Below are 25265 nucleotides of genomic sequence, written 5' to 3' on the forward strand. Positions count from 1 at the left end.
CCTTTCCGGTGGTGGACTCGCTGGTGTCTGAGGAGGCTTCCTGCCTGTGTGAACGCCTTCTCACAGTGAGAGCTGCTGAACAGTCTCTCTAGGGTGTGAACATGTCGATGCTTTCACAGATCTTTGGCAATTTAAAGCTCTTCTGGCAATTGGGACATTTGAACGGCCTCTCATCAGTGTGAATGAGCTGGTGCTCACACAGGGAGGATGCCATAGTGAAGGCCTTCCCACACTCAGGGCAAGTGAAGGGCCTCTCCCTGGCGTGCAGGCATCAGTGTCTCAGTGGGGCCAAGTGCTGGGTGAATACCTTCCCGCACTTGGAGCAGACGAACGGCCTCTCCCCGGTGTGGATTGCCTATGCATCTTGAGGTGGCTCGACTGGTTGAACCCCAACTCACACACCCGGTAGGTGAAGGGCCACTCCCTGGTGTGACTGCATCTGTACATCTCTAGCTCAAAGGGAAAGCTGAATCACCTCATACAGTCACTGCACACATACAGCTGCTCCCCGGTGTGACTGCGTCTGTGCGTCTGCAGCTCGGAGGGGAAGCTGAATCTCCTCGTACAGTCACTGCACGCATATGGTTGCTCACAGTGTGGACCCGCTTGTGCCTCCTCAGGCTGGAGGCTCAGCTGAAGGAGCACTCACACTCAGAGCAGGATAGGGCTTGTCCACACTGTGATCACTCATTCCCCTTTCCACGAGCAAAGGCCCACGATATTCAGGACATGAAGAATCGAGGGACTTGATGTGATGTTCGGTTTGGGCTTCCCCTCTTCTGAAAAACACCCTGATAAACAAGTTCATATTAGCTAACTTCAACAGATAAATTCAGAATGGACAATTTACTATCTCAAATTCTTTAAAGGTCATAAGAAATAGGAGGAGTAGGCCATTCAGCCCATCAGGCCTGCTCTGCCATTCAATAAGATCCTGGCTGATCTTCACTCCACTTTGATTAAGTGAGTAGGCAACAGGGTTTTAGGGGCTGCGGGAGGTTATAGGGAGAGGGGTGGGGAGACCATGGGGAGGGATTTGAAAACAAGGATATGAATTTCAAAATCAAGGCGATGCTGGACTGGGAGGTCAGTGTCAGTCAGCAAGGACAGAGGGCGATTGGCAAATGAGTGAGGACACTCTCATGGTCACCTGTCCCTTGAGCCCCCATGGCACAGAGAGCAATGGTGTCCCTTTAAGTGTTGTATGATTACCCCAAGATGACACTCCCTTTTACTTGCAAAGCAACTCCCTCCCTAACAGCCCTGTGTGTGTACCCACAACACATGGGACTGCAGCGGTTGGATGTTGGATAAGCAGTTTGATATGTTAGTAACAGTGGAGGAATGGAGAGGGATGATGGTGAGGTAGAGCTGGGCATTGTCAGTGTACATGTGAAAACTAACACGGTGCTTTTGGATGATGTCACCTAGTGGCAGCATGTAGATGAGAAATAGGAGGGTCCAAGGATAGATCCTTGGGGGACACCAAGTTCAAGTACTTTGGAGAGGAAAGGGAGGTTGGAGATTGGGCAGCAGTTTGCAAAGACAGTGGAGCCAAGGGTTGTATTTTTTTCAGGAAGGGTGAGGATTGTGTTTTAAAGATAAGAGGGGCAAAACCAGAAGAGAGAGAGCACTGTTAGCAATATCAGCAACACGGGGAAGATGGATGGTCAGCAGTTTAGTGGGAATAGGATTGAGGGATGAGGAAGTGGGTCTCATGGACAAAATCAGCTCTGACGGGGCATGATGGGAGATAGGAGAGAAACTGGAGAAAGATGCGAGTTCAGGGCTCAGACAAGGGGAAACATTAGGTACAGTTTGTCCTGGTGGGCTAGTGAAAGGGAGGGAAGCAGCAGAGGCAGCTGATCAGATTGTCTCAATCTTAGTGACAAAGAAGCTCCATGAGCTCCCCACACTTGTTGTTGGAGATGAGGAACAGTGAACAAATGGAACCAACTTGTGTTTGGGATATTAAAAAGATACAACATACTCTGTGCTTAACAGAAAGCTTGTTTATTTGACTTTTATGCACAATATTAACACCTTTTACTGCTCTGGAGTTTATTAACATCAGCAATGAATATTGTTCAGTCCTGGATTTTATTAACAGCAAAATCCAACTCCAGCTATCATTTATGAACTCGCTGGTGTCTCAGTAGGATGGATGACTGAGAGAATGCTTTCCCACACTTGGAGCAGGTGAATGGCCTCTCCCCAGTGTGAACTCGCTGGTGTGTCAGCAGGTTAGATGACTGAGTGAATCCCTTCCCGCACTCAGTGCAGGTGAACGGCCTCACCCCAGTGTGAATTCGCTGGTGTACAGTGAGATGAGATGATCGCCTGAACCCAGTCCCGCAGTGAGAGCACCTGAACGGTCTCTCATCAGTGTGAACACGTTGATGGCGCATCAGTTCCCTGGAACTTTTATAGCACTTCCCACAATCTGGGCATTTGAAAGGTCTCTCGTCAGTGTGAACTTGCTGGTGTGTCAGCAGGTTGGATGAACGAGTGAATCCCTTCCCACACTCAGAGCAAGTGAATGGCCTCTCCCCAGTGTGAACTAGCTTGTGTGCCATGAATTGGGATGACTGAATGAATCTCTTCCCACATACGGAGCAGGTGAAAGGCCTCTCCCCAGTGTGAATTCGCTGGTGTACAGTGAGCTCGGATGATCGTCTGAACCCAATCCCACAGTGAGAACACTTGAATGGTCTCTCCTCAGTGTGAACACATTGATGGGACATCAATTCCCCAGAACTTTGATAATACTTCCCACAGTCTGGGCATTTAAAAGGTCTCTTGTCAGTGTGAGCTCGCTGATGTCTCAGCAATTTGGATGACTGAGTGAATTCTTTCCCACACTCAGAGCAGGTGAATGACCTCACTCCAGAGTGAACTTGCTTGTGTTCCATGAGGTGGGATGTCTGAGTGAATCCCTTCCCACACTCGGAGCAGGTGAACGGGCTCTCCCCACTATGAACTGACTGGTGTACAGTGAGTTCAGATGATTTCCTGAACCCAGTCCCGCATTGACAGCATCTGAACGGTCTCTCGTCAGTGTGAACACGTTGATGGGATGTCACTTCCCAGGAGCCTTTATAGCACTTCTCGTAGTCTAGGCGTTTAAAAAGACTCTCCTGAGTGTGAAGCCGTTTGTGTGTCATAAGGTGGGATGACTCAGTGAATCACTTCCCACATATGGAGCATTTGAACAATCTCTCCTCAGTGTGAATTTGCCAGTGAGCCAACAGGATGACAGAGTGAATCCCGTATAACATAGAGAGCAGCTGAACGACCTCTCGCTGGTGTGACTGCATCAATGAGTTTCCAGCTCAGACGGGTAACTAAATCTCTCCTCACAGACCCAACTTTTCCACGGTTCCTTCTCAGTATATTTGAATTTGTAGGTTGTGAGGCCAGGTGATGAGCTGAAGCCTCCTCCACACAGAGAACATTTTCATCCGCTATGAACAATGCTTTTTCCTTCCATGTTCAAAATCCAATGATAATCAAGTTACCATTAACTGGGTGCCTCATCACATCCTGATGTGATGTTTTGTTTGAGTTTCTCGACTGCAAATCCTCCTTTTCTAATACCATGTGAAATTGAGTTAAAACAGAAAAAAAGAGATTGAGAGAGAATCCACAAAGACGAGTTGTGAAATTGAGTTGAACGATTCTGGTAATTTGTGGGGTCGGCACTAGGAAAAAGTGACTATGAAAACTGCTGGATTGTCATAAAAACCCAACTGGTTCACTAATGCCCTTCAGGAGAGGCAACCTGTTACCCAGCCTGGACCTACATAAGACACTGCCCTCTATGGGAGGAAAGAGAGAGACAGAGAGACAGGCAAATGGATAGAGAGAAAGAGAGAGAGAGAGAAAGGTAGGGGCAAAGGAGGGGGATTTTATATATCTATATCAGAACTTTTACAGAACTTCCCAAATCCTCAACGTCCACCACCCAGAAGAACCAAGATAGGAGGTGTATGTGATCAGATCACCAAGTTCCTCTCCAACTCATACACTATCCTGACTTTTCTGACATCCAGTATTGGGTGAACAGAAATTTCTACCAATTAAATATTAGGAAGATGAATCCCTGCTACAAACTTCACTCCCTATTCACTGACTCGATCCCTCTACCCAGCGACTGTCTGAGGCTGAACCAAACTGTTCACAACCTCATGTGTCATGTTTCACCCCAAACTGAGCTTCCAACAACATAACCACGTTTTCACTGAGACTACCTATTTCCACCTCAGTAACATCACCTGACTCCACCCTAGTCTCAGCTCATCTGCTGCTGAAACCATCATCCATTCCTTTGTTACCTCGAGCCTTAATTGTCCAAATACAGTCCAAGCCAACCTCCCATATTCACGCTCCCCATAATCTTGAGGTGATCCTACAATCTGCTATTCCCAGCAAGTCTTGTTCACCCATCACCCCTGTGCTCACTGACTGACAAAGGTTGCTATTTAAAAAGAACCAACATTTTCAAATTGTCATTGTTATTTTCAAATCTGTCCACGCCTGCGATCATCCCTATCACTGTAATCATATCCAGCCACATAAACCTTCAAGATCTTTGTATTCATCTAATTTTGGCCTCTTGAGCTTTTCCAATTTTAATGGCTCCACCATCAGTCGCTGTTCTTTCAGTTGTCGACACACCAAGCTCTGGAATTTCACCCTTGAACCTCTCCGCCTCTCTACCTCAATTTCCTCTTTTAAGATACTCCTTAAAACCCACCTCTGTGACCAAGATTTTGGTCACTTGCCCTAATATCCCCTTATATGGCTTGATGCTTTTGTGCCTTGGAATGTTCTATTACATTAAAGGCGCTAAATAAATGCACATTATTGCTGTTGATTTGGACATACACCAGCATTCCTTCATCATCACTGGGTGTATAACCTGTCACTCCTTATCTAACAGTATTGTGGGACCAGCTTCACCACACAGACTGCAGTGGTTCAAGAAGGTCAAACAGCATCTTCTCCAGGTAACTGGGGATTGGCAGGTAACTCCTGGTCTTGTTAATGACACCCTAACTCCAAGAATACATTTTTAAAATATGTACATGTAAAATAGATTAAAACCATCTACAGAAATACTTGATCCTGAAACAATATCCTGTTACGTTGTATGGACAGTGTCCGTTGTGCAACCTGATCTCCCCGAGAATCTACCTCCCTTGCCAATTTCACATCTGAAATTGCCGGGCCTGACTGGGTTCTAAGGTTCTCGAGGTTAAACCCAGCAGCTTCTGTTCCATCTCCACTCCAGCTCAAACTGATGTCAATACCTAAAGGGAATTGAAGCCACTGAAGAGAATAAAACTGCTGGGCAATCAGGAAAGGGTTGGGGAGTGGGACTTGTTGATTGTTCTTGCAGAGAGCCAGCACAGGAATGATGGGCTAAATGGCCTCCTTATATATTGTAATCATTCCATGACCGCATGGAAAAGGCTCAACACTGGAGGCCAGGGAGCAACTTTTCCAACCAACACCCAACCCAATACAGATCAGTTCTTAATTGATCCATCTCTGTTTCTAGATTTGGTTACGTGAGCAAAATCTGCAATAAAACAAAAACAAAATACTGCAGCAGCTGGAAATCAGAAATAAAAGGAGCAAATACTCAGCAGGCCAGGCAGAGTTAATGTTTCAGGATGTGCAGAATGAATTACGTGGAATGAAAATGGAGCAAAATTTGACGGGAAATGTACACTCAGAGGTGGAGGAAAAATTATCTCTAGTGCAGGAAAACAATTCCTGACCATGGGAAGATAAAGCTGGTAAATCAACAGTGAACACACTGGGGAGTGGCATAGTGATAGTGTCACTGCAGTAGTAATCCAAAGGCCCAGGTTAATGCTCTGAGGTTCAAATCTCACCATGACAGATGGTGGAATGTGAATTCAATTCATAAAATCTGGAATTAAAAGCTAATCTCAATAATAGTGACCATGGTCATAAAAGCCCATCTTGTTCATTCTGCCAACCTCCTTACCTGTTCTGGTCTACACATGAGACCAGACCAACAGCAGTGTGGTTGTCTCTTAAATGCCCTCTGAAATGGCCGAGCAATTATGGATGGGCAACAAATGCTGGCTTTGCCAACAACTACATGAAAGAATAAATTGAAAAAGATTGGTGGGGGGTGGACACTGGTAGAAAACTTCACTTAGACAGAGTTGGTGGAAATAACAGTAAAAGACCAAACATAATTAAAATACACCCATTATTCGAAGCAGAATAAGTTAGACAATGGGGGAGGGCGCGGGGAGTGGCAGAGGTGAAACAGAGCAATGGATCGACATGGATTCAGATCCACAATAGAGGAGTCACACCAGCCTCAAAGACATGAAACCAGAGCACAGCACTAAAAGCCCTAAGTCTAAATTGTAGATGAATGCTCAACTGTACTCACCTCTGAAATAATTTCACCGTTTTCAAATTTAAAATCTCCTGCTGGAGCCTGCAGCTGGAAAGATGTCAGAAGCACTGGAAGCGCCTGGAAAAGGAGATTACAAAAGTTATATGTGTCAGTCAAGGTAAGAAATTCAGAAGAGACAAACATTCTCTTGGTTTGAGTTTGCTGTGTGTATATCCTCCCCTTCTAACCACCTGTAAAATGAGATTCTAACATGCATCATTGTCAGTCCAGGATAGAAATTCACAACGTCTCTCCTCCTGGCCCAGAATTACTTAAGCAGGAACAAACTTGTATTGGAAGCAAGTCAGAGAAGGTTCATGAGGTTGATTCCTGGAATGAGAGGGTTCGTCTTAGGAGGAAAGGTTGAGCAAGTTGGGACTATACTCTGAAACATCTAAAATTCTGAGGGCTCTTTACAGGGGAGATGCTGACAGGATGTGTCTCTCATTGGGGAATCTAGATGAGGGGCCACAGTTTAAAAATAAGACATCTCCCATTTAATATTAGTTGAGGAGAAATTTCTTCCCTCAGAGGGTCATTAGTCATTGGAATTCTCTTCTCCAGAAAGCAGTGGAGACTGAGTCATTGAATTAATTCAAGGATGAGTTAAGCAGATTTTACATCTACAATGGAGTCAAGGGTTATGGGGGCAGGCAGGAGAGTGGAGTTAAGGCCACAATCAGATCAACCATGACTTTATTGAATGGCAGCGCAGGCTCAATGGGCCGAATAGTCAACTCCTGCTCCTACTCTGATGTTCTTAGGAAGGCCACGTGTGCCCTGCAGTACCTTACTGCTCTCAACCTGGACCTATCACCTGCTCCTTTGTGCAGAGTGAGAATAGAATCAATGAGTCAATAATTTTCTCTCCTAGTTAATGGGACCCTGAAGCCCCACCCAGTATCTGCGTAACAAACATGGCCTCCTCCGGAGGTCCCCAGCCTCACAGATGGCTGTCTTCAGCCAATTCGATTCACTCCACGTGATATCAAGAAATGGCTGAAGGTGCTGGATACTGCAAAGGCTATGAGCCCTGACAACATTCCGGCAATAGTACTGAAGACTTATGCTCCAGACCTTGCCGCGCCCCTAGCCAAGCCGTTCCAGTGCAGCTACAACACTGGCATCTCCCGGCCATGTGAAAACTTGCCTAGGTACGCCCTGTACACAAAAAACAGGACAAATTGAAGCCGGACAATTACCACCCCATCAGTCTACTATCATCAGTAAAGTAATGGTAGGGGTCATCAACAGTACTATCAAGTGGCACTTGCTCAGCAATAACCTGCTCACTGATGTCCAGTTTGGGTCCCACCAGGGCCACTCAGCTCCTGACCTCGTTACAGCCTTGGTTCAAACATGGACAAAAGAGCTGAACTCCTGAGGTGAGGTGAGAGTGACTGCCCTTGATATCAAGGCAGCATTTGACCAAGTGTGGCATCAAGGAGCCCTAGCAAAACTGAAGTCAATGGGAATCAGGGAGAAAACTCTCCGCTGGTTGGAGTCATATCTAGCACAGAGGAAGACAGTTGTGGTTGTTGTAGGTCAGTCATCTCAGCTCCAGGACATCACTGCAGGAGTTCCTCAGGGTAGTGTCCTAGGCCCAACCATCTTCAGCTGCTTCATCAATGACCTTCCTTCGATCAAAAGGTGAGAAGTGGGGATGTTTGTTGATGATTGCACAATGTTCAGCACCATTCATCAATCCTCAGATACTGGAGCAGTCCAAGTCCAAATGCAGTAAGACCTGGACAATATCCAGGCTTGGACTGACAAGTGGCAAGTAACATTCACGCCACATAAGTGTCAGGCAATGACCATCTCCAACAAGAAAGAATCCAACCATTGCCCCTTGATGTTGAATGGCATTACCTTCACTGAATCTCCCACTATAAACATCCTGGGGGTTACCATTGACCAGAAACTGAATTGGACCAGCCATATAAATACTGTGGCTACAACAGCAGGTCAAAGGCTAAGAATCATGCGACAAGTAACTCTCCTCCTGACTCCCCAACACCTGTCCACCATCTACAAGGCTCAAGTCAGGAGCGTGATGGAATACTCCCCACTTGCCTGGATAAGTACAGCTCCCACAACACTGAAGAAGCTGGATACCATCCAGGACAAAGCAGCCTGCTTTTTTGGCACCACATCCACAAACATTCACTCCCTCCACCACCGACGCACCATCTATAAAATGCACTACAGGAATTCACTAAGGCTCCATCAACAGCACCTTCCAAACCCACGACTGCTACCATCTAGAAGGGGAAGAGCAGCAGATAGATGGGAACACCACCACCTGGAAGTTCCCCTCCAAGTCACTCACCTTCCTGACTTGGAAATATATCCCATTCCTTCACTGTCGCTGGGTCAAAATCTTTGAACTCCCTCCCTAACAGCACAGTGGGTGCACCTAAACCACAGCAACTGCAGCGGTTCAGGAAGGCAGCTCAGCACCACCTTCTCAAGGGCAACTCGGGATGGACAGTAAATGCTGGTCCAGCCGGTGATTCCCACATCCTGCGAATGAATAAAACAAATGGCCGCCCTCGCGCTCCACTGAACCGAGGCCGTTAACCTGGGCCTGGTCCAGGGGAATAAGACCTGGGGTTGCAAACACGGGACCTTCAGGGTCTGATTCAGGGATTGCGGCCTTCACAATGTGTTTATGAAGCTTCCCCACCCGCGCCTTCCGGCTCCATTCCTCCCCTGCCGCCCCGCCGCCTCTCACCCATTTCCTGAAGCTGGTCACGCACACTGAGGAGCCCTAAGCAAAGTGACACTGCGCATGCTCCAGAGACAGGCCAGCTCTGCGCCTGCGCACTGGACTCCTGTGGCCTGAATAGAGCACATTCCCAGCCGCAAGATATGTTGGGTAATAGCAGCGCCATTGAAGGGTCGAAATGTCCTCTAAACTGTCCCTCCTCCCTAGTGATTGTAACTCTAATTAATTTTCCCCAGTTTCCTCCTCTGAAGATGCGGACTCTATAGATCAGTTTCAGTCATCTATTGGTCTCCACAATATGTCACTCAGGTGTCTCAATCCTTATGCCAAAAGTCAACAAACCGCTTCGTTAAGGGGGCGTCACAGTCAAATCCGGTGAAGACCCACATACACTTTGTGTCAGGCTCACATCCTGCTTCGTAATGGCGGCCGCGGCTCCCACAAACCATCGCGGTGGGAAAATCGCTCTGTCTGCAGTGCAAGCGAGCTGGCTGGGACTGCGCATGTGCGCGGTGAGAGGCGGGGCGCTGCGTCTGAGCGGCGAAGCGAGAGGTGCGCATGTGAGAAAATACGGCAGACTGCGCATGTACAGAGAGAGCTGGGGAACGGACGAAAAGCCGAGCTGTGATTGATTGGAGGACCCGAGACCTTTCGGTCCTCCAGCTGTTCCCATTGGCCAATAGCTCAGAGCGTCCCGAGATCAAAGTCTCTCAGGTGGTCGGGTTCAGTTCCTCACTGACGTCATGCGGGATATTGACCAATGGAGAGCACTGGAGGACCGGAAGCACAAAGGGGTCCTCCAGCCAATCAGAACACGGACTTGGTGCAAATGGCGATTTGGCTTCAACGACATGAAAACTTCTTCCTGTGTCCAACATCTGTGAGTAAAACAGTTTCTTTTCATTCCCTTTCCATTTCTTTGCTGATTCTTGGTTTGTTTCTGTTGATTTTAGATTGGTTGTTACAGTAAAAGTTTTTATAAAATGAAATTTTGCCCTCGGAGAATTGTTTGAGAATTTGTTTATTTTAAAGTGATCTGTCTCCATGAGGATCGTAACAATATGTCTAGCATTGTTATATTATACATATTAGATATATTATTTATGCTTCTATAATAAAGTACATTTATTATTTTTTGTCTTGGTGTATAGTACTGTAGCTACGCTATATATTTCCAATCATAGAGTCATTATGGCACAGAAAGTATTCAGTCAGCCACTTGAGTCCATGCCAACTCACTGTAGAGTGATCCTGTCAGCCCTATTACCTCTCTATATCTCCAATCCTCTGCAAATTTACTTCCTTCAAGTCTATGGAATTCATTACCGCAGAAGGCTGTGAAGGCCAGGTCATTGAGTGTATTTAAGACCGATATAGATAGGTTCTTGATTGGTGAGGGGATCAAAGGTTATGGGGAGAAGGCGGGAGAATGGGGTTGAGAAAATTATCAGCCATGATTGAATGGCGGAGCAGACTCGATGGGCCGAATGGCCTAATTTCTGCTCCTATGTCTTATGGTCTTCAAGTGCCCATCCAATTTTGTTTTGAAACCGTTCACCTTGGCATCCACCAGCCATGTAGGCAGCAAGTTCCACTCGCTGCTTAAATAAGGTTTAGTCCTCATATTCACCCATCAATTAATGTCTTAATGTATTTTGCACAAATTTTGAGTCCAGTAATATCAATATATTAAATATATTAATGGCAAACAGCCTGCATGAAGATTTTCTTTTCTTTGTGCCCAGGGCAGAAAACGGTGAATTGGGAGGGTTTATATTTGGTATAACAGAAAGAGAATGGAGGGAGTGTGTGCGGGGTGGAGAGTTACAGCTTCAGGGGAACAAGAGATGAAAGAATGATCCATAGAAGCTAGAATTGTCTGTTCAGTGTTGACTTTTGTAACTCCTTTTGCAGGATGTTAGAAGGGGAGGATCTACAGATAGAAATCTCAAACCAAACATCACATCAAGACCTGACGGAGCCACTCGATTCATCGGGACTTGAATTTTATTGACCATTGATTCTGGAAGGAAAAATGTTTGTCTATTCCATCTGCTTCAAAAGGTCTTCAACATCACTGTGACTGGAAAAGCATTGAGACACGCATGCACGCACATACACACACACGCCCCTACGTGAGAGTTTCCAGTTCACTCACTGTAAAAACAGCTTTACACAACCTGGGATAACATTCATAGTGGTGAGAGACCAAGCAATCGTTCTGTATTTGGACGAAGCATCAAAACAGGGGAGACAAAAGGATACGTGCGCGATGGAGAAACCGTGGAAATGTGGGGACTGTGGGAAGGGATTCCATTCCCCATCTGCACTGGAGACGCACCGATGTGTTCACACTGGGGACCGGCCTTTCACCTGCCCTGAGTGTGGGAAGGGTTACACTCAATTATCTGGCCTGCTGCAACACCAGTGAGTTCACACTGGGGAGTGTCCATTCACCTGCTCTGTGTGTGGGATGGACTTTACTCAGTTATCCAGCCTGCAGACACATAATCGTGTTCACACTGGAGAGAAGCCGTTCACGTGCTGTGTGTGTGGTAAGGGCTTCCGTCATACATCCAGCCTGCAGAAGCACTGGCGATTTCACACCAGGGAGAAGCTGTTCACCTGCTCCATCTGTGGGAAGGGATTCAGTCAGTCATCCAGCCTGCTGAGACACCATGGCAGTCACACCAATGAGAGACCTTTCAAATGCTCTGACTGTGGGGGTGGCTTTAATGGCCCACCAGCGCACTCACACTGAGGAGAGACCGTTCAACTGCTCTCGCTGCACAAAGCGGTTTAGAACGTCATCCAGCCTGAGCAGACACCAGCGAATCCACACTGGGGACAAGCCATTCATCTGCTCAGTGTGTGGGAAGGGATTCATTCAGTCATCCACCTTAGTAACACACAAGCGAGTTCATACTGGAGAGAGGCCATTCACCTGCTCCGTGTGTAGGAAGGGATTCACTCAGTCAACCCACCTGCTGACACACCAGCGAGTTCACAAGTGATTACAGGGGTTGGATTCTGCTGTTATTGCTGCTGTTAATCACACCCAGGACTGAACCATATTCATTCTGATAGTTGGTGAAGTGGGAAGGTTGGAGGGTTTCTTTCTGCTGTACTGGCCGGTCATTCAACTTTGCTGATGGTCTTTGAGCCTGGGAGTGCACATTTCCACTGCAATGATCCACAAAAGCTGATAAAGGACATTTATTTCATCCTGGGTAGTAAATAGTGTTTTGCCCACCATTACAGGTAGATCTAAAATAAATAAATTTGTCTCTGTTCCATTGACTGGTAAAAGTAGGGAAAATCCCAAGATATTCTATAAGTATATCAATGGGAAGAGGATAACCAGGGAAAGAGTAGGGCCCATTCGGGACCAAGGGAGCAGTCTATGGTTGGAGCCAGAGGACATCGATAGAATGTAGAACGGATACTTCACATCCGTCTTCACCCACAAGAATGAGGATGAAGGTATGGAATTCGGGGAGAGGGACTGCGCCGTTCTTGAACAAATTGATATAGGGAGTGACAAGGTATTGGAGGTGTTGGCAGGCTTAAAAATGGACAAATCTCCAGATCCGGATGATTTGTGCCCCAGACTGCTGAGGGAGGCAAGGGAGGAGATCGAGGGGTTCTGACCCAAATTTTTAATTCCTCTCTGGCTATGGGGGAGGTGCCAGAGGACTGGAGAACAGCTAATGTGGTTATACTATTTAAGAAGTGTTGTAGAGATAAGCCAGGGAACTACAGTCCAGTGAGTCTCACATCAGTGGTAGGGAAACTATTGGAGAATATTCTGAAGGAGAGAATCTATCTCCACTTAGAGAGGCATGGTTTGATCAGGGATAGTCAGCATGGCTTTGTCAGAGGGAGGTCATGCCTAACACATTTGATTGCATTTTTTGAGGAGGTGACCAGGTGTGTAGATGAGGGTAGTGCAGTTGATGTAGTTTATATGGATTTTATTAAAGCATTTGACAAGATCCCACATGGGTGACTTATAAAGAAGGCAAATGCACATGGGATACAGGAGAATTTGATAAGGTGGATTCAAAATTGGCTTAGTTGTAGAAGACAGAGTTTGATGACAGAAGGATGCCTTAGTGACTGGAATCCAGTGTCCAGGAGCACAACACAGGGATCTGTGCTGGGTCCCCTATTATTCATCATTCATGTAAACAACATAGATGAACTTTTTCCTCCATCCCCACCCCCTTTCCGATTTCCCCTCCCTTTTTTTCCCCAATAATTTATATAGATTTTTCTTTTCCCACCTATTTCCATTATTTTTAAATGTATTTCCATCCATTGTTTTATCTCTACCTTTTCGCCTTTTTCGATTCCTTCACCCCACCCCACCCCCACTAGGGCTATCTGTACCTTGCTTGTCCTGCTTTCTACTCTTAATTAGCACATCCTTTAGATAATATCACCACCTTCAACACCTCGAAAAAGGCTAGAAGGTAGAGATAAAACAATGGATGGAAATACATTTAAAATAATGGAAATAGACGGGAAAAGAAAAATCTATATAAATTACTGGGAAAAAAGGGGGGGGGAAGAATCGGAAAGGGGGTGGGGATGGAGGAATGTCCTTTTGTCTGTGACATCTTTTGGTTATCTCCACCTATCACTGACCCTCTATCCAGCTCTACTTGTCCCACCCTCCCCTTAAACCAGCTTATATTTCACCTCTCTTCTATTTTTACTTAGTTCTGTTGAAGGGTCATTCGGACTAGAAACTTTAACTGTGCTCCTCTCCGCAGATGCTGCCAGACCTGCTGAGCTTTTCCAGGTATTTTTGTTTTTGTTATAGATGACTATGTGAGGGGTAGCATTAGTAAGTTTGCGGATGACACAAAGATTGGCCGGGTGGTTCACAGTGAGGTTGAGTGTCTTGGGCTACAGGAAGATATAGACGGGATGGTCAAATGGACAGATAAGTGGCAGATGGAATTTAACCCTGAAAAGTGTGAGGTGATACACTTTGGAAGGAGTAATTTGACAAGGAAGTATTCAACGAATGGCATGACTCTAGGAAGTTCTGAGAAACAAAGGGACTTTGGCGTGTGTGTCCGTAGATCTCTGAAGGTGGAGGGGCATGTTAGTGGTGTGATGAAAAAGGCATTTGGGACATTTGCCTTTATCAATCGAGGCATAGATTACAAAGGTAGGGAAGTCATGTTGGAGTTGTATAGAACCTTGGTGAGGCCACAGCTGGAGCACTGTGTGCAGTTCTTGCCACCACATTAGAGGAAGGATGTGATTGTGCTGGAGGGGGTGCAGAAGAGATTCACCAGGATGTTGCCTGGGATGAAACAGTTAAGGTATGAAGAGAGGTTGGATAGACTTGGGTTGTTTTTGTTGGAGCAGAGAAGACTGAGGGGCGACCTGATCGAGGTGTACAAGATTATGAGAGGCATGGACATGGTGGATAGGGAGCAGCTGTTCCACTTAGTTGAAGGGTCAGCCACAAGGGGACATAAATTCAAGGTGAGGGGCGGGAGGTTTAGAGGGGATGTGAGAAAAAACTTTTTACCCAGAGGGTGGTGACGGTCTGGAATGCGCTGCCTGGGAGGGTGGTGGATGCGGGTTGCCTCACATCCTTTAAAAAGTACCTGGATGAGCACTTGGCACGTCATAACATTCAAGGCTATGGGCCAAGTGCTTGTAAATGGGTTTAGGTAGGTCAGGTGTTTCTCACATGATGGTGCAGACTCGATGGGCCGAAGGGCCTCTTCTGCACTCTGATTCTGTGGTTCTGTGAACCTAACCTTGTTGTTAAAATTCATCATCCCTGGAATCATTCTGGTAAATCTCCTCTATGCCCCCTCAGGGATCCTCACATCCTTCCTAAAGTGTGGTGACCAGCACTGGACTCAATACTCTAGTTGTGGCCTAACCAGAACTTTATAAAGGTTCAGCATAACTTCCGTGCTTTTGTTCTCAATACATCTATTCCTGAAGCCCAAAATCCCATTTACTTTGCTAATTCCTCTCACTCTGTCCTGCCACCTTCAATGATCTCTACACATGAACCCCCCAGGTCCCTCTGTCCCTGCTCACTCTTTAGAACTGTGCCATTAAGTCAACATTGCCTCTCCCTAATCCTCTGCCAAAATGCATCACCTAACACTTCTCTATTAAACTCCATCTGCCACTTCAAAGAATATTAAGGGGAGATTTCTGTGTTAAACTGAACATACAGAGAAGAGGAGACACTGCTTTCTTTAATTTGTCACCTACAAACGAAGATGATCCCTTCCAACAAATGCATGTGAAGCTCATAGAGCACAGAAGGAGGACATTCAGCCCATCGTGCTCATGCTGGCTGTGCGAAAACCTCGTTTCATAATTCATATGTGTTAGAAAATAACTTTCAGTTTGGGGATTGGAATTCTTTTAAATGTCAACAGATGGAAACACTTGGTTGAGAAATTGGTAACCACAACTCTGATGTAAATGCACGTGAAACAAGCCTGCATTAATTACAGTCAAAAGGTAACATTTGTCAATTCAATAAGGTCAGGATTGATTCTAAGAAAACTTGAACAATGAGTGACCCATTGTGACTTTTTATTGTTCACAGAAGGCAGTTTGCAGGCAGCTTGGTCAGTCAGCAGGAAGTGTGGACCCAGGAGCTGTGAACTAGTTGTGGGGCTAGAAGCCTAGAAGGCCATTAGGAACTAAGGGTGTTCCTCATGTTTAAATCCCTCAACAAGAAGGCAGTGAAGCCCACGCTTGGACTGAGGAGTCCACGGTTTTGAGTCTTAAATAAAATTGGAAGGTTGCTGAGCCAAAAGCCAATGGAAGGACACCCGCAAAACCTTGGAGGTTGGAGAATAGTTGGAATACTGAGGAGAATTAAGGAGAATTCTGGAGAGCTTTGACATACTTTTGGGATGGTTCCAGCAACAAAAGTGAATGAACCTTCAAGATATCATTAAGCAGAAGAGAACTGTTTGGGAGTCGAGGGGGAGTTAAAAAGTAGAACTGGGCTTACAGCATAAGTCTTTATAAACTATAGCATTAAATTCATAGTAATTTTAATTTTCTTTTGTTTTATATTGTTGTGGTCACTTTGATAAACGGACCACAGGAGTCTCAGGTACAGGTTTCGATCGTTTATTCGAGCTATTGCAAGGAAAGCACCATTTTAATACATCTTGAGACAGTACTCTGCTAAACTACAAGTGTTCACCATATTTATACATTATTGATCATGCACAAGAACAGTTTCCAGATTCCAATCTCATCAACATATAGGTTTACATTAAACAGACATCTCTCTAGTAACAAAGGTACCAAGGTACAGGCATCATCTGTCCCTACTTTCACCCCCGGTGAAGACCTTCCCTCCCATTTCAACCAGGCTTGTTCTTTCCCAATCTGCTATAAATTGACCCAATCTTGGTTGTTTTTCAACCTAAGGCTCTGGTCTCACTCCTAAGACACCCAATCTATCATATTTGCTTTCCTCTCTGTTCAGCCTGGCCTTGCTGATGGTCACAGGCTCTGATCGTGTGCAAGGTTCAGATTCCTCTCTGTCCAGCCTAGCCTTTAACCGTACTTGCAGGCACTGGCTGCTAGGATATTTTAAGTAGTCCATTCCCTTTCAATAAGTTCTTAATGTACCCCTATATTCCCCCCTAACAATATATACAGTAAAGTTTGTTTTTGTTTAAAAACATGGAATCTTGTGGTGTAATTCTTCCAGTTAATCACTAGATGTTCGAAATTCTCTTCAAACATTAAAGGTCTCGACTGGGATCATAACAATGCTCACAAAAAATATTTCAAAACAAATTGAAAAAGAAAAAAATATGGCTTTCCTTATTTTGTACAAAGCATTACATTATAAGACACCCCTCTTCCAGGATCCCCAATAATTTCTTATTTCGAGCACTTCTTTTCGTGAAACAAAATGATAATTGATGACTAACAATGGAACTAATTGTAGTCTGTTCCAAAGCAGGAGGGCTATTGCCCAGCACAGAGGGTAATTTGGGATTTCTCCCATAGACCAGTTGATAGGGACTGTACCCTCCAAACATCTGAAGTGAATTCTTTACATGAATCGTCCATGCCAGTGCAGTTGTCAACTTGCATGTTTGGCTGATCAGCTAAGGTTTTATGCAGCATTTCATTGATCACCGTGTGATTCCTTCCACAGAGTCCATTGATAAAGGACTTTCAACTGAGGTGCTCATGAACATAATGTTCATGTTTTCACGCACGTCTCTAAACTCATTAGCAAGTTCCCCTCCATTATCAGTCAGAAACTTAATTGGTGCCCCGGGTCCAGTCCCTATCCATTTCCCATGATTTGGTCTGTAATCACCCTTTTGTCCTTGCCATGTATTGTTCGAGAGAGACTAAATCAAGTAACCATATCTATAAGGTGTAGAATGAAAATATTTCTGTTTTTGTCCCATACCTTTAAATCCATTGGCAACTACCTTGTGAAAGTCATGTATCAAGGATAGGATGTGATGGCATATTCCTATACTTTTTACACATTTCACATTTTGCACTGACCTCTTCCGTGAGCCTCGTATAGTCTTCATCAACCACCCCTGCATCTTTTAGCAGGATTTTTAACCTTTGACAAGAAGTGGGAGCAAATTGTCTGTATTGCTTTGAGACAATTTGCTTTCTTTTCTCTGGTTCTTATCACCTGATGCCATTAATCCTTCTCAAACACTCTGATTAGAAACATCAGGTATTGTTAAGGGGATATGATAATGTCCTGATTGAGTAGAATGCAGGTCCACTGACTTTCCAAAAATAATTGCCTTATCTTTCTCCATGTGCAGTTGCATTTATGCCTTTTTCATGGAAGGTTTACTCAACAGTAAGGATATCTCACCAGAGATTACACCAGTCCTGATAAAGTGGCTGACTCCAGCTATTTTGTATGGAATCACCACTCTTTAGTAATAATGTGTTGACATCACCAAACTGAAACTATGAGAACTTTCATACTCCTTAATCTTGCATCAATCCTCACTATGAGGTGAATCTGGGTAACATCTTCACCAATCTGATCCACATACTGTCGAGGTGCAGCCACTATCTAACACAGCACAGTTGAATGAGTCTGTGACTAACATACTCATCACTGGACCCAAAGCTCCTTATGATGAGCACAAATCCTTCAGAGTGATCATTATCATCATTTTCAGCCTCAGAATTCTCAGTGTCATATGGCACTTTGAAGACCTTGGTTTTCCATTTTGGGCAGTTCATCACATAATAGCATTTTGAGTCAGAACTGAAACACTTGTTAATTGTTCCCCGGTCATTCCTAGGGTTCATTCACCTATTAGTGCTGTTCCAATCCTGTCTTTTGTTGTGATATCCAGATCTGCTAAAGATGCTTTCACCCTCATTCAAAAGCTGTCAATGTGGAGGCAAGGAGAAAACTGGGAGTTGAGGAAAGGAATGGTGAAGATAGTGTGATGGGTTTGGCAAGGTGATGAACTCTCATGGAGAAAATTAACAGACAGTCTGTCTTCGGAGTCCATACGAGCGGGTGAGGGGGTGTTGGGTTGGGTGCTGCCAGAGCTGTGGAGGTGGGGGTGGGGTGGAGGTTTGGGGGAGATTGGCTGCCAGAGCGGTTGGAACACAGAAACAGTAGGGGACAGGGTTCTGCACAACCAGAAAGGTCCAACTTACAGGACAAACAGTGTTCCAGCACCAGGAAGCCCAGGACAGTTAACTCTCAAATATTGGAAAATTTTGTAAAGTAATGGATGGTTGGTCACTCTGGGATTTGGATTCCAGCCTGGGGAGGAGGGCGAGTGTGTGGGAAGAGAATTTACTACTTTGCAGGAACAAAAGAGGAAAACATGTTGCATAGAAACTAGAATTGTCTGTTCAGAATTTCTGTCCTGTATTTACAGCAATTAGTTTTGTAAACTCATTTTCCAGAGTATTAGAATAGGTGGATTTACAGACAAGAGGCTCAAACCAAACATCACAGCATGAACTGACAGAACACTCGATTCATCAGGACTTGAATGGAAAATCAGCCACCTGCCTCATGACTGCCTCATTAGCCACTTCTTCTAAGACCGTAGGATGAAGTCCATCAGCACCCAGAGACTTGTTAGCCCTGCAGTTCCATCAGTTTGTTCAATGTCCCTTCTCGAGTGATTGTAGTTGCACTCAGTTCCCCTCTCCCCTCCACCTCCTGATTTACAGCTATTACTGAAGAGTTTTTTGTATCCTCTATAGGGAAGACAAAATATTTGTTCATTCCATCAACAATTTCCTTATTATCTACTATTAATTCCCCACTGTCACTCTCTAGAAAATCAAAACTCACTTTACTTACTACTTTCCTTTTTAAATGCCTGTAGAAATTCTTGATACCGTTTTTACATTTCTAGCTAGCTTCCTCTCATACACGAACTTCTTTCTCCTGCTTCACCTTTTAATCATTCTCTGCCATTCTTTATATTCTGACCAATCATCTGACCTGCCACTCGTCTTTTCGCAGTTATATGCGTTTTCCTTAAGTTTGATGCTTTCCTTTACTTCTTTAGTTAACCAAGGATGGTGGCCCTCTCCTGAGAATTTTTCATTATAGTAGGAATATACTTTATAGTAGAAATATACTTACTCTGAGTAGCCAGAAATATCCCCTTATATGTCTGCCACTGCTTCTCTATTGATCCATCCCTCGAGGCTCGATCCCAGTTGGCTTCAATTAGCTCAGCTTTCATGCCCACATAGTTGCCCTCATTTAAGTTTAAAATACTGGTCTTAAACCTGCTCTTCTCCCTTAATAACTGGATGTAAAACTCGATCATATTGTGGTCACTGCTACCTAGGGGTGCCTTTTCTCTGAGGTCATTAATTAATCCTGTCCCACTACACAACACCAAGTCTGATATAACCTGCTCTCTAGTTGGTTCCAGAATGTGCTGCTCTAAGGAACTCTCGAAAACATTCTATGAACTCCTCATCCAGGGTACTACTGCCAATCTGATTATTCCAGTTTATATGTAGATTAAAATCACTCATGATTATTGCCATCCCTTTATCACAAGTACCAATATTGCTTCTTGTATATTTTGTCCTACATTGTGGTTGCAGTTAGGGGGCCTGTAGACCACTCTGACTAATGACAACTTGCCCCTCATCTTGACTCCTCATCTGCACCCAAGCCGATTCTACCTCCGGATCTCCTGAACTAATATAATCTCTAAGTATTGCACTAACACCATCCTTGATTAACAATGCTACCCCTCCACCTTTAGCTTCCTGTTCTTCTTGAATATCATATACCCCTGACATTCAGGACCCAATCCTTGGCATCCATAATGGCTATCATATTTATTTACTTCCATGTGAGCTATCAATTCATTTATTTTGTTATGAATGCTATGTGCATTCAGATACAGAGCCTTTAGCTTTGTCTTTTTGTTATCTATGTAACATCTAGTCTTGACTGTTGATGTATTCTTAGGTTCTTTTTCTCTCTGTCCCTTCCTGCCTATCTCTAACCCTCATTTCCCATATTACTATTTGGCTCCAAGATAAAAGCAAAATACTGCGGATGCTGGAAATCTAGAAATCTATGCCCCCCCCCTATCAAGCTCTCCTGTCCCACCCCCTTCTACTAGCTTATAGTTCATCCCATTTCTATATGTCTTAGTTCTGATGAAGGGTCATATGGACTCAAAACGTTAACTGTATCCCTCTCCACAGATGCTGTCAGACCTGCTGAGTTTTTCCAGGTATTTTTGTTTTTTATTATTTTGCTCTTCTGACTTGACTCTATCTGTTGATATACTACATCTACCCACGATTGATCCCTCACCACACCTTTCCCCCCCCTCCCCCACCCGTTTAGTTTAAAGCCCTCTCTACTTCCCCAGTTGTGCAGCTTGCACAACTGGTCCCAACGGTACAGCCCCCACTTTCCAGCACTTCTTCTCCGACCAATCAAATTTCTCCTTTGCTATGATGTTATATTTGTTTTCTCGCGCTGTTTTCAGACTCCTGACGGCCTCTTCTCTCGCGTTGTTTCTCGGGCTCACTGCACATGCGCGATCCCAGCAACCTTCTGGGTTCTTTGTTCACTGGGTATCGGCTGTAAAATTTACACATTGAGTCTCTTATATTGTGAGTTGAGTCTCTACCCGCCCCCGACACCCACCACCCCCGATCTCGAATGGGATGCCGGGACATAAATGCTCAGTCTGAAATTCACTCTGTTAATGGCGGATTAATTACCCAGAACACCCCGCGCTGCAGAAAGTTCCCTATCAATGACCAGAGGAGCCCAATGCGCAGGTGCAGGAGCAGCTCGTGCTCACACTGCGGCTGGACCCAAGCTGGGGGCCTGGAAACCGAGGGTGAAGCGGGGTGGTCAGGGTTGGGAGGGGAGAGGGGTGGAATACTGGAAACCGTGGGTGAATAGGGCGGGGGGAATTGGAAACCGTGGGTGAACACAAGGAGGGGTGGGGCCTGGGCATCAGGCGCCCCTTGAAACAAGTTCTCCCTCACGTTCCCGCTGCATCTCTTCCCAAAACCTGAAATCTGTCCCCCTGCTCCTTGCACCATGGGAATTGTACAATGGCAAAAGCATTTCATTTTTTTCATTCGTTTATGGGATGTGGGCATCGCTGGCTCGGCCGGCATTTATTGCCCATCCCTAACTGCCCTTGTTCAGAGGGCATTTAAGAGTCAGCCATATTGCTGTGGGTCTAGAGTCACATGTAGGCCAGTCCAGCAGATTTCCTTCCCTAAAGGACATTGGTGAACCAGATGGGTTTTTCTGACAATCAGCAAATGGTTTCGTGGTCATCATCAGACCTTTAATTCCAGATTTTTATTGAATTCAAATTTCACATCTGCTCTGGTCCCCAGAGCATTACCCTGGGTCTCTGCAAAACCACTAGGCCAGCACCTTCACTTTGTCCACCCTATCTAAACCTCTCGTAATCTTGTATACACCACCATCAAATCACCCCTCAATCCCTGGAACCATTCTGGTAAATCTCCTCTACACCCGCGAGAAGAAGCCAATCCCCAGCCCCCATGTGCTAGCAACCTGCGTGAAGATTTTCAGGTCTCTGTGTCCTGTGTCCTGATCAGCATGAATTGGCACCATCAGGAGAATTGGAGGTGTGTAAATCAGGTACAGCAGATTGAGAATGGAGGAAGAGTGTGTGGGATGGATAATTACGGGTTTTGGGGGAATGAGAGAGGAAAGAATATTCCATAGAAACTAGAATTGTCTGATCTGAATTTCTATCCAGTACTGATCATGATGAATTTTGTAAACCCCTTTTACAGGATACTAGAGGGGGAGGATTTGCAGCCAGAAATCTCAAACCAAATGTCATGTCGTTATCTGACATAGTTGCTCGATTCATCGGGACCTGAATATCAGCGGCTTGTGAATCTAGGAGAAATGTTTGTTCTGTCTGCTTCAAAATATTTTAAGTATCAGTGTGAATGGAAAAGCACAGAGATATAAACTGAGTGAGAATGTCCCAGTGCACTGACTGTGGAAAGAGCTTTAACCAGCTGCACAGCCTGGAAAAAAAAACACACCATTCACAGTGGGGATAAACCATATATGTGCTCCGCATGTGGACGAGATTTCGACTGATTGTTGAGCCTGGTGAGACACAAGGACGCCTGCACCATGGAGAAACCATGGAAATATGGAGACTGTGGGAAGGGATTCAATTTCCCATCCCAGTTGGAAAACCATCGACGCAGTCACACTGGAGAGATACCATTCATCTGCTCTGTGTGTGGGAAGAGATTCACAGAGTCATCCAGCCTCCTGTCACACCAGTGCATTCACACCGGGGAGAGGCCATTCACCTGCTGTGACTGTGGAAAGGGATTCACTCGATCGTACAACCTGCTGATGCACCAGCGACTTCACACTGATAAGAGACCTTTTAAATGTTCTGACTGTGAGAAGAGCTTTAAAAGAAGGAATTACCTGCTGACACACCAGCGAGTTCACACCGGGGAGAGGCCATTCACCTGCTCTGAGTGTGGGAAGAGATTCATTCAGTCATCCCACCTGTTGGCACATCAAAGCAGTCACACTAGGGAGAAGCCGTTCACCTGCTCCGGGTGTGGGAAGGGATTCACTCGGTCATCCACTTTGCTGAGACACCAGCACGTTCACATGTGACTGCAGAGATACGATTCTAATGTTCTAGCTGCTGTTAATTACAGCCAGGACTGGACCGTGTTCATTCTGACAGGAGCTCAGTTGGTCTGTGTCAGTGTTTATGATCCACATGAGCTTCCTCCAATTCTACTTCATCTCCCCCCATCAGCAAAACCTTTTATTTTCTCCCTCATGTGTACATCCAGTTCCCCCTTAAATGTATCAATGTTATTTACCTCAACTACTCCCTGTAGTAGTGATTTCCACATTCCCACCTCTCTCTGGGTAAAGGAGAAGAATTTTACAGACCTCCATCGGTGGATTTTCAGGCCGGGGGGATCTGTCAAATTGCCTGCCACATACCCAACTGCCCCCAACCTGTCTGAAAATTTTGTGGGCCTACAAGCCCTCGCTCCAGTTGAGGCCCTTAGGCCGCTTCCCATGTGGCTGCCATTTTAAGGATGGTGGGAGAAGATCAGGGACCAGGGAGGGAAGCCTGACAGCTTCTTGGGAGCCATGGGTCTCAGGCAGTAAATGGGGAGTGATCGATTCCCACACGGGACCCCTTCCCTCATCAGGAATCACCCCAGCAACTGCCCTACCCCCACCCCCGGAGTGCTCCCCATCCCTGGTCTTTCCAACTTTGTTTTCAAATGTTCCTGTGAAGCAGCTTGGTAAGTTTTATGACAGTAAAGTCCCTTTCTAAATACAAATCACTATTATGTGCATAAGAACTTTGAACTGATTTCTCCAAACATGTGGCAGCAGCCATAATCTCCAAACTCATTTTCAGCGAAGTTTTAAAGTTCATCTGTTTGCCACATTTTGTAAAGTTTGTTAAAACAAAATGACAAATTGAACAATCTATGTCTTCTGCCAATGCAGTTGTTGATGCTAATTTTCAATGATGTAGTCATGTTCAACTTTCCTTGCTGGTCAGCAAAGCGAAGCAGCTTTAGAGAATACAGCAATTAGGGCACAAGTAGAAGAACGGCCGACTGCCCAGTGTTTTATAAGCAAGAAAACAAGCTTGGAATACAAAAGCTCAGCAAAATTGTCCCCACCCCTAAACACACACATACTGGTCTGAGAGAGAGAGAGGTCTTCAGGCCAAAGTGCACAACGCTCTGAAAGGGAGCTCTCACCAGTCATTGCCTACAGGAGTCTGGGATTATTGGGAAGAGAGAGAAAAATAAAGTTTGTCCAGGACAGGCCTGAGCTGGAAGTTGACAGTGGATAATGATCAAGGTTGCGAACTCTGCTCACTCGTACTTGGAGACGCTGAACCCCAGCTAACATCCTACAGTTGAGCTGAGTCCATAGGTTGAACCTGGGAGTCTTTTGATCTGCAGAATTTGCTCAGAGAAATGCTGAGCCATTGAGGTTTTTATTGGAGCACTGCTTTAAGATTTTTGAATGAACTTGTTAATATGAACTGAAATGTTCGAGGTTTGGAAGAATCGCCCAAATAAAATTTTATTGAAGGCAGTGAAAGAAGCAGAAAAAACAATTTTATCAATATGATATGGTGTGTTATTTTAAAAAATATTATGATCCCCAGCTTAGGTTACCCCTGGACAAGCCTGATCCCAGGCTGGAACCCAGCTTGATAGATCCTAACTTTTATTTGTTTGTTTAGATACGTGGAGAATGGCTACTGAACAGAGTCACTGAAGTCAGCTAATGAACGTGGAACAAAAGAATAAAACATTTATTTCACAAGAAAAGATGAACTATACTACAATACTCCTTCAACCACAACTATACATTTACAGATATAGTCAGATTTGTAATGATAACATAAGCTTCAAAAGCTACCTAATACTCTAATGTTCACAGTAAGTACAGTCCACGTAAACCAATTGGCAACCTGTGGTCAGACACACCACGCTCTGAAACCAAGTGACAGATGCCACCCCAGACAG

At 45.1% G+C, this 25265-nt stretch overlaps 1 protein-coding gene across 2 annotated transcripts; it reads right to left on the minus strand.

Annotated features, from left to right (window-relative positions):
- Positions 1-1997: 1997 nt before the first annotated feature.
- LOC121270408 (zinc finger protein 239-like) lies at positions 1998-9235 on the minus strand. 2 transcript variants are annotated; one of them, XM_041175718.1, is made up of 3 exons: positions 9183-9235; positions 6440-6523; positions 1998-3590 (listed from the first exon to the last, which is right to left on the minus strand). In XM_041175718.1, exon 3 carries the CDS (start codon positions 3162-3164, stop codon positions 2130-2132), a length of 1035 nt encoding a protein of 344 aa, XP_041031652.1. In that variant the 5' UTR covers positions 3165-3590; positions 6440-6523; positions 9183-9235; the 3' UTR covers positions 1998-2129. The 2 variants fall into 2 exon arrangements, with proteins under 2 accessions (XP_041031652.1, XP_041031653.1); XM_041175719.1 differs by lacking the exon at positions 9183-9235 and adding an exon at positions 8778-8819.
- Positions 9236-25265: the final 16030 nt, after the last annotated feature.

This window comes from Carcharodon carcharias, chromosome 27, assembly GCF_017639515.1.
Source record: "Carcharodon carcharias isolate sCarCar2 chromosome 27, sCarCar2.pri, whole genome shotgun sequence".
NCBI lineage: Eukaryota > Metazoa > Chordata > Chondrichthyes > Lamniformes > Lamnidae > Carcharodon > Carcharodon carcharias.

Bases quoted from the DNA above. Each gene is read 5' to 3' on its own strand.
- LOC121270408 (XM_041175718.1), bottom strand. From the start codon at position 3,164: ATGACACACAAACGGCTTCACACTCAGGAGAGTCTTTTTAAACGCCTA.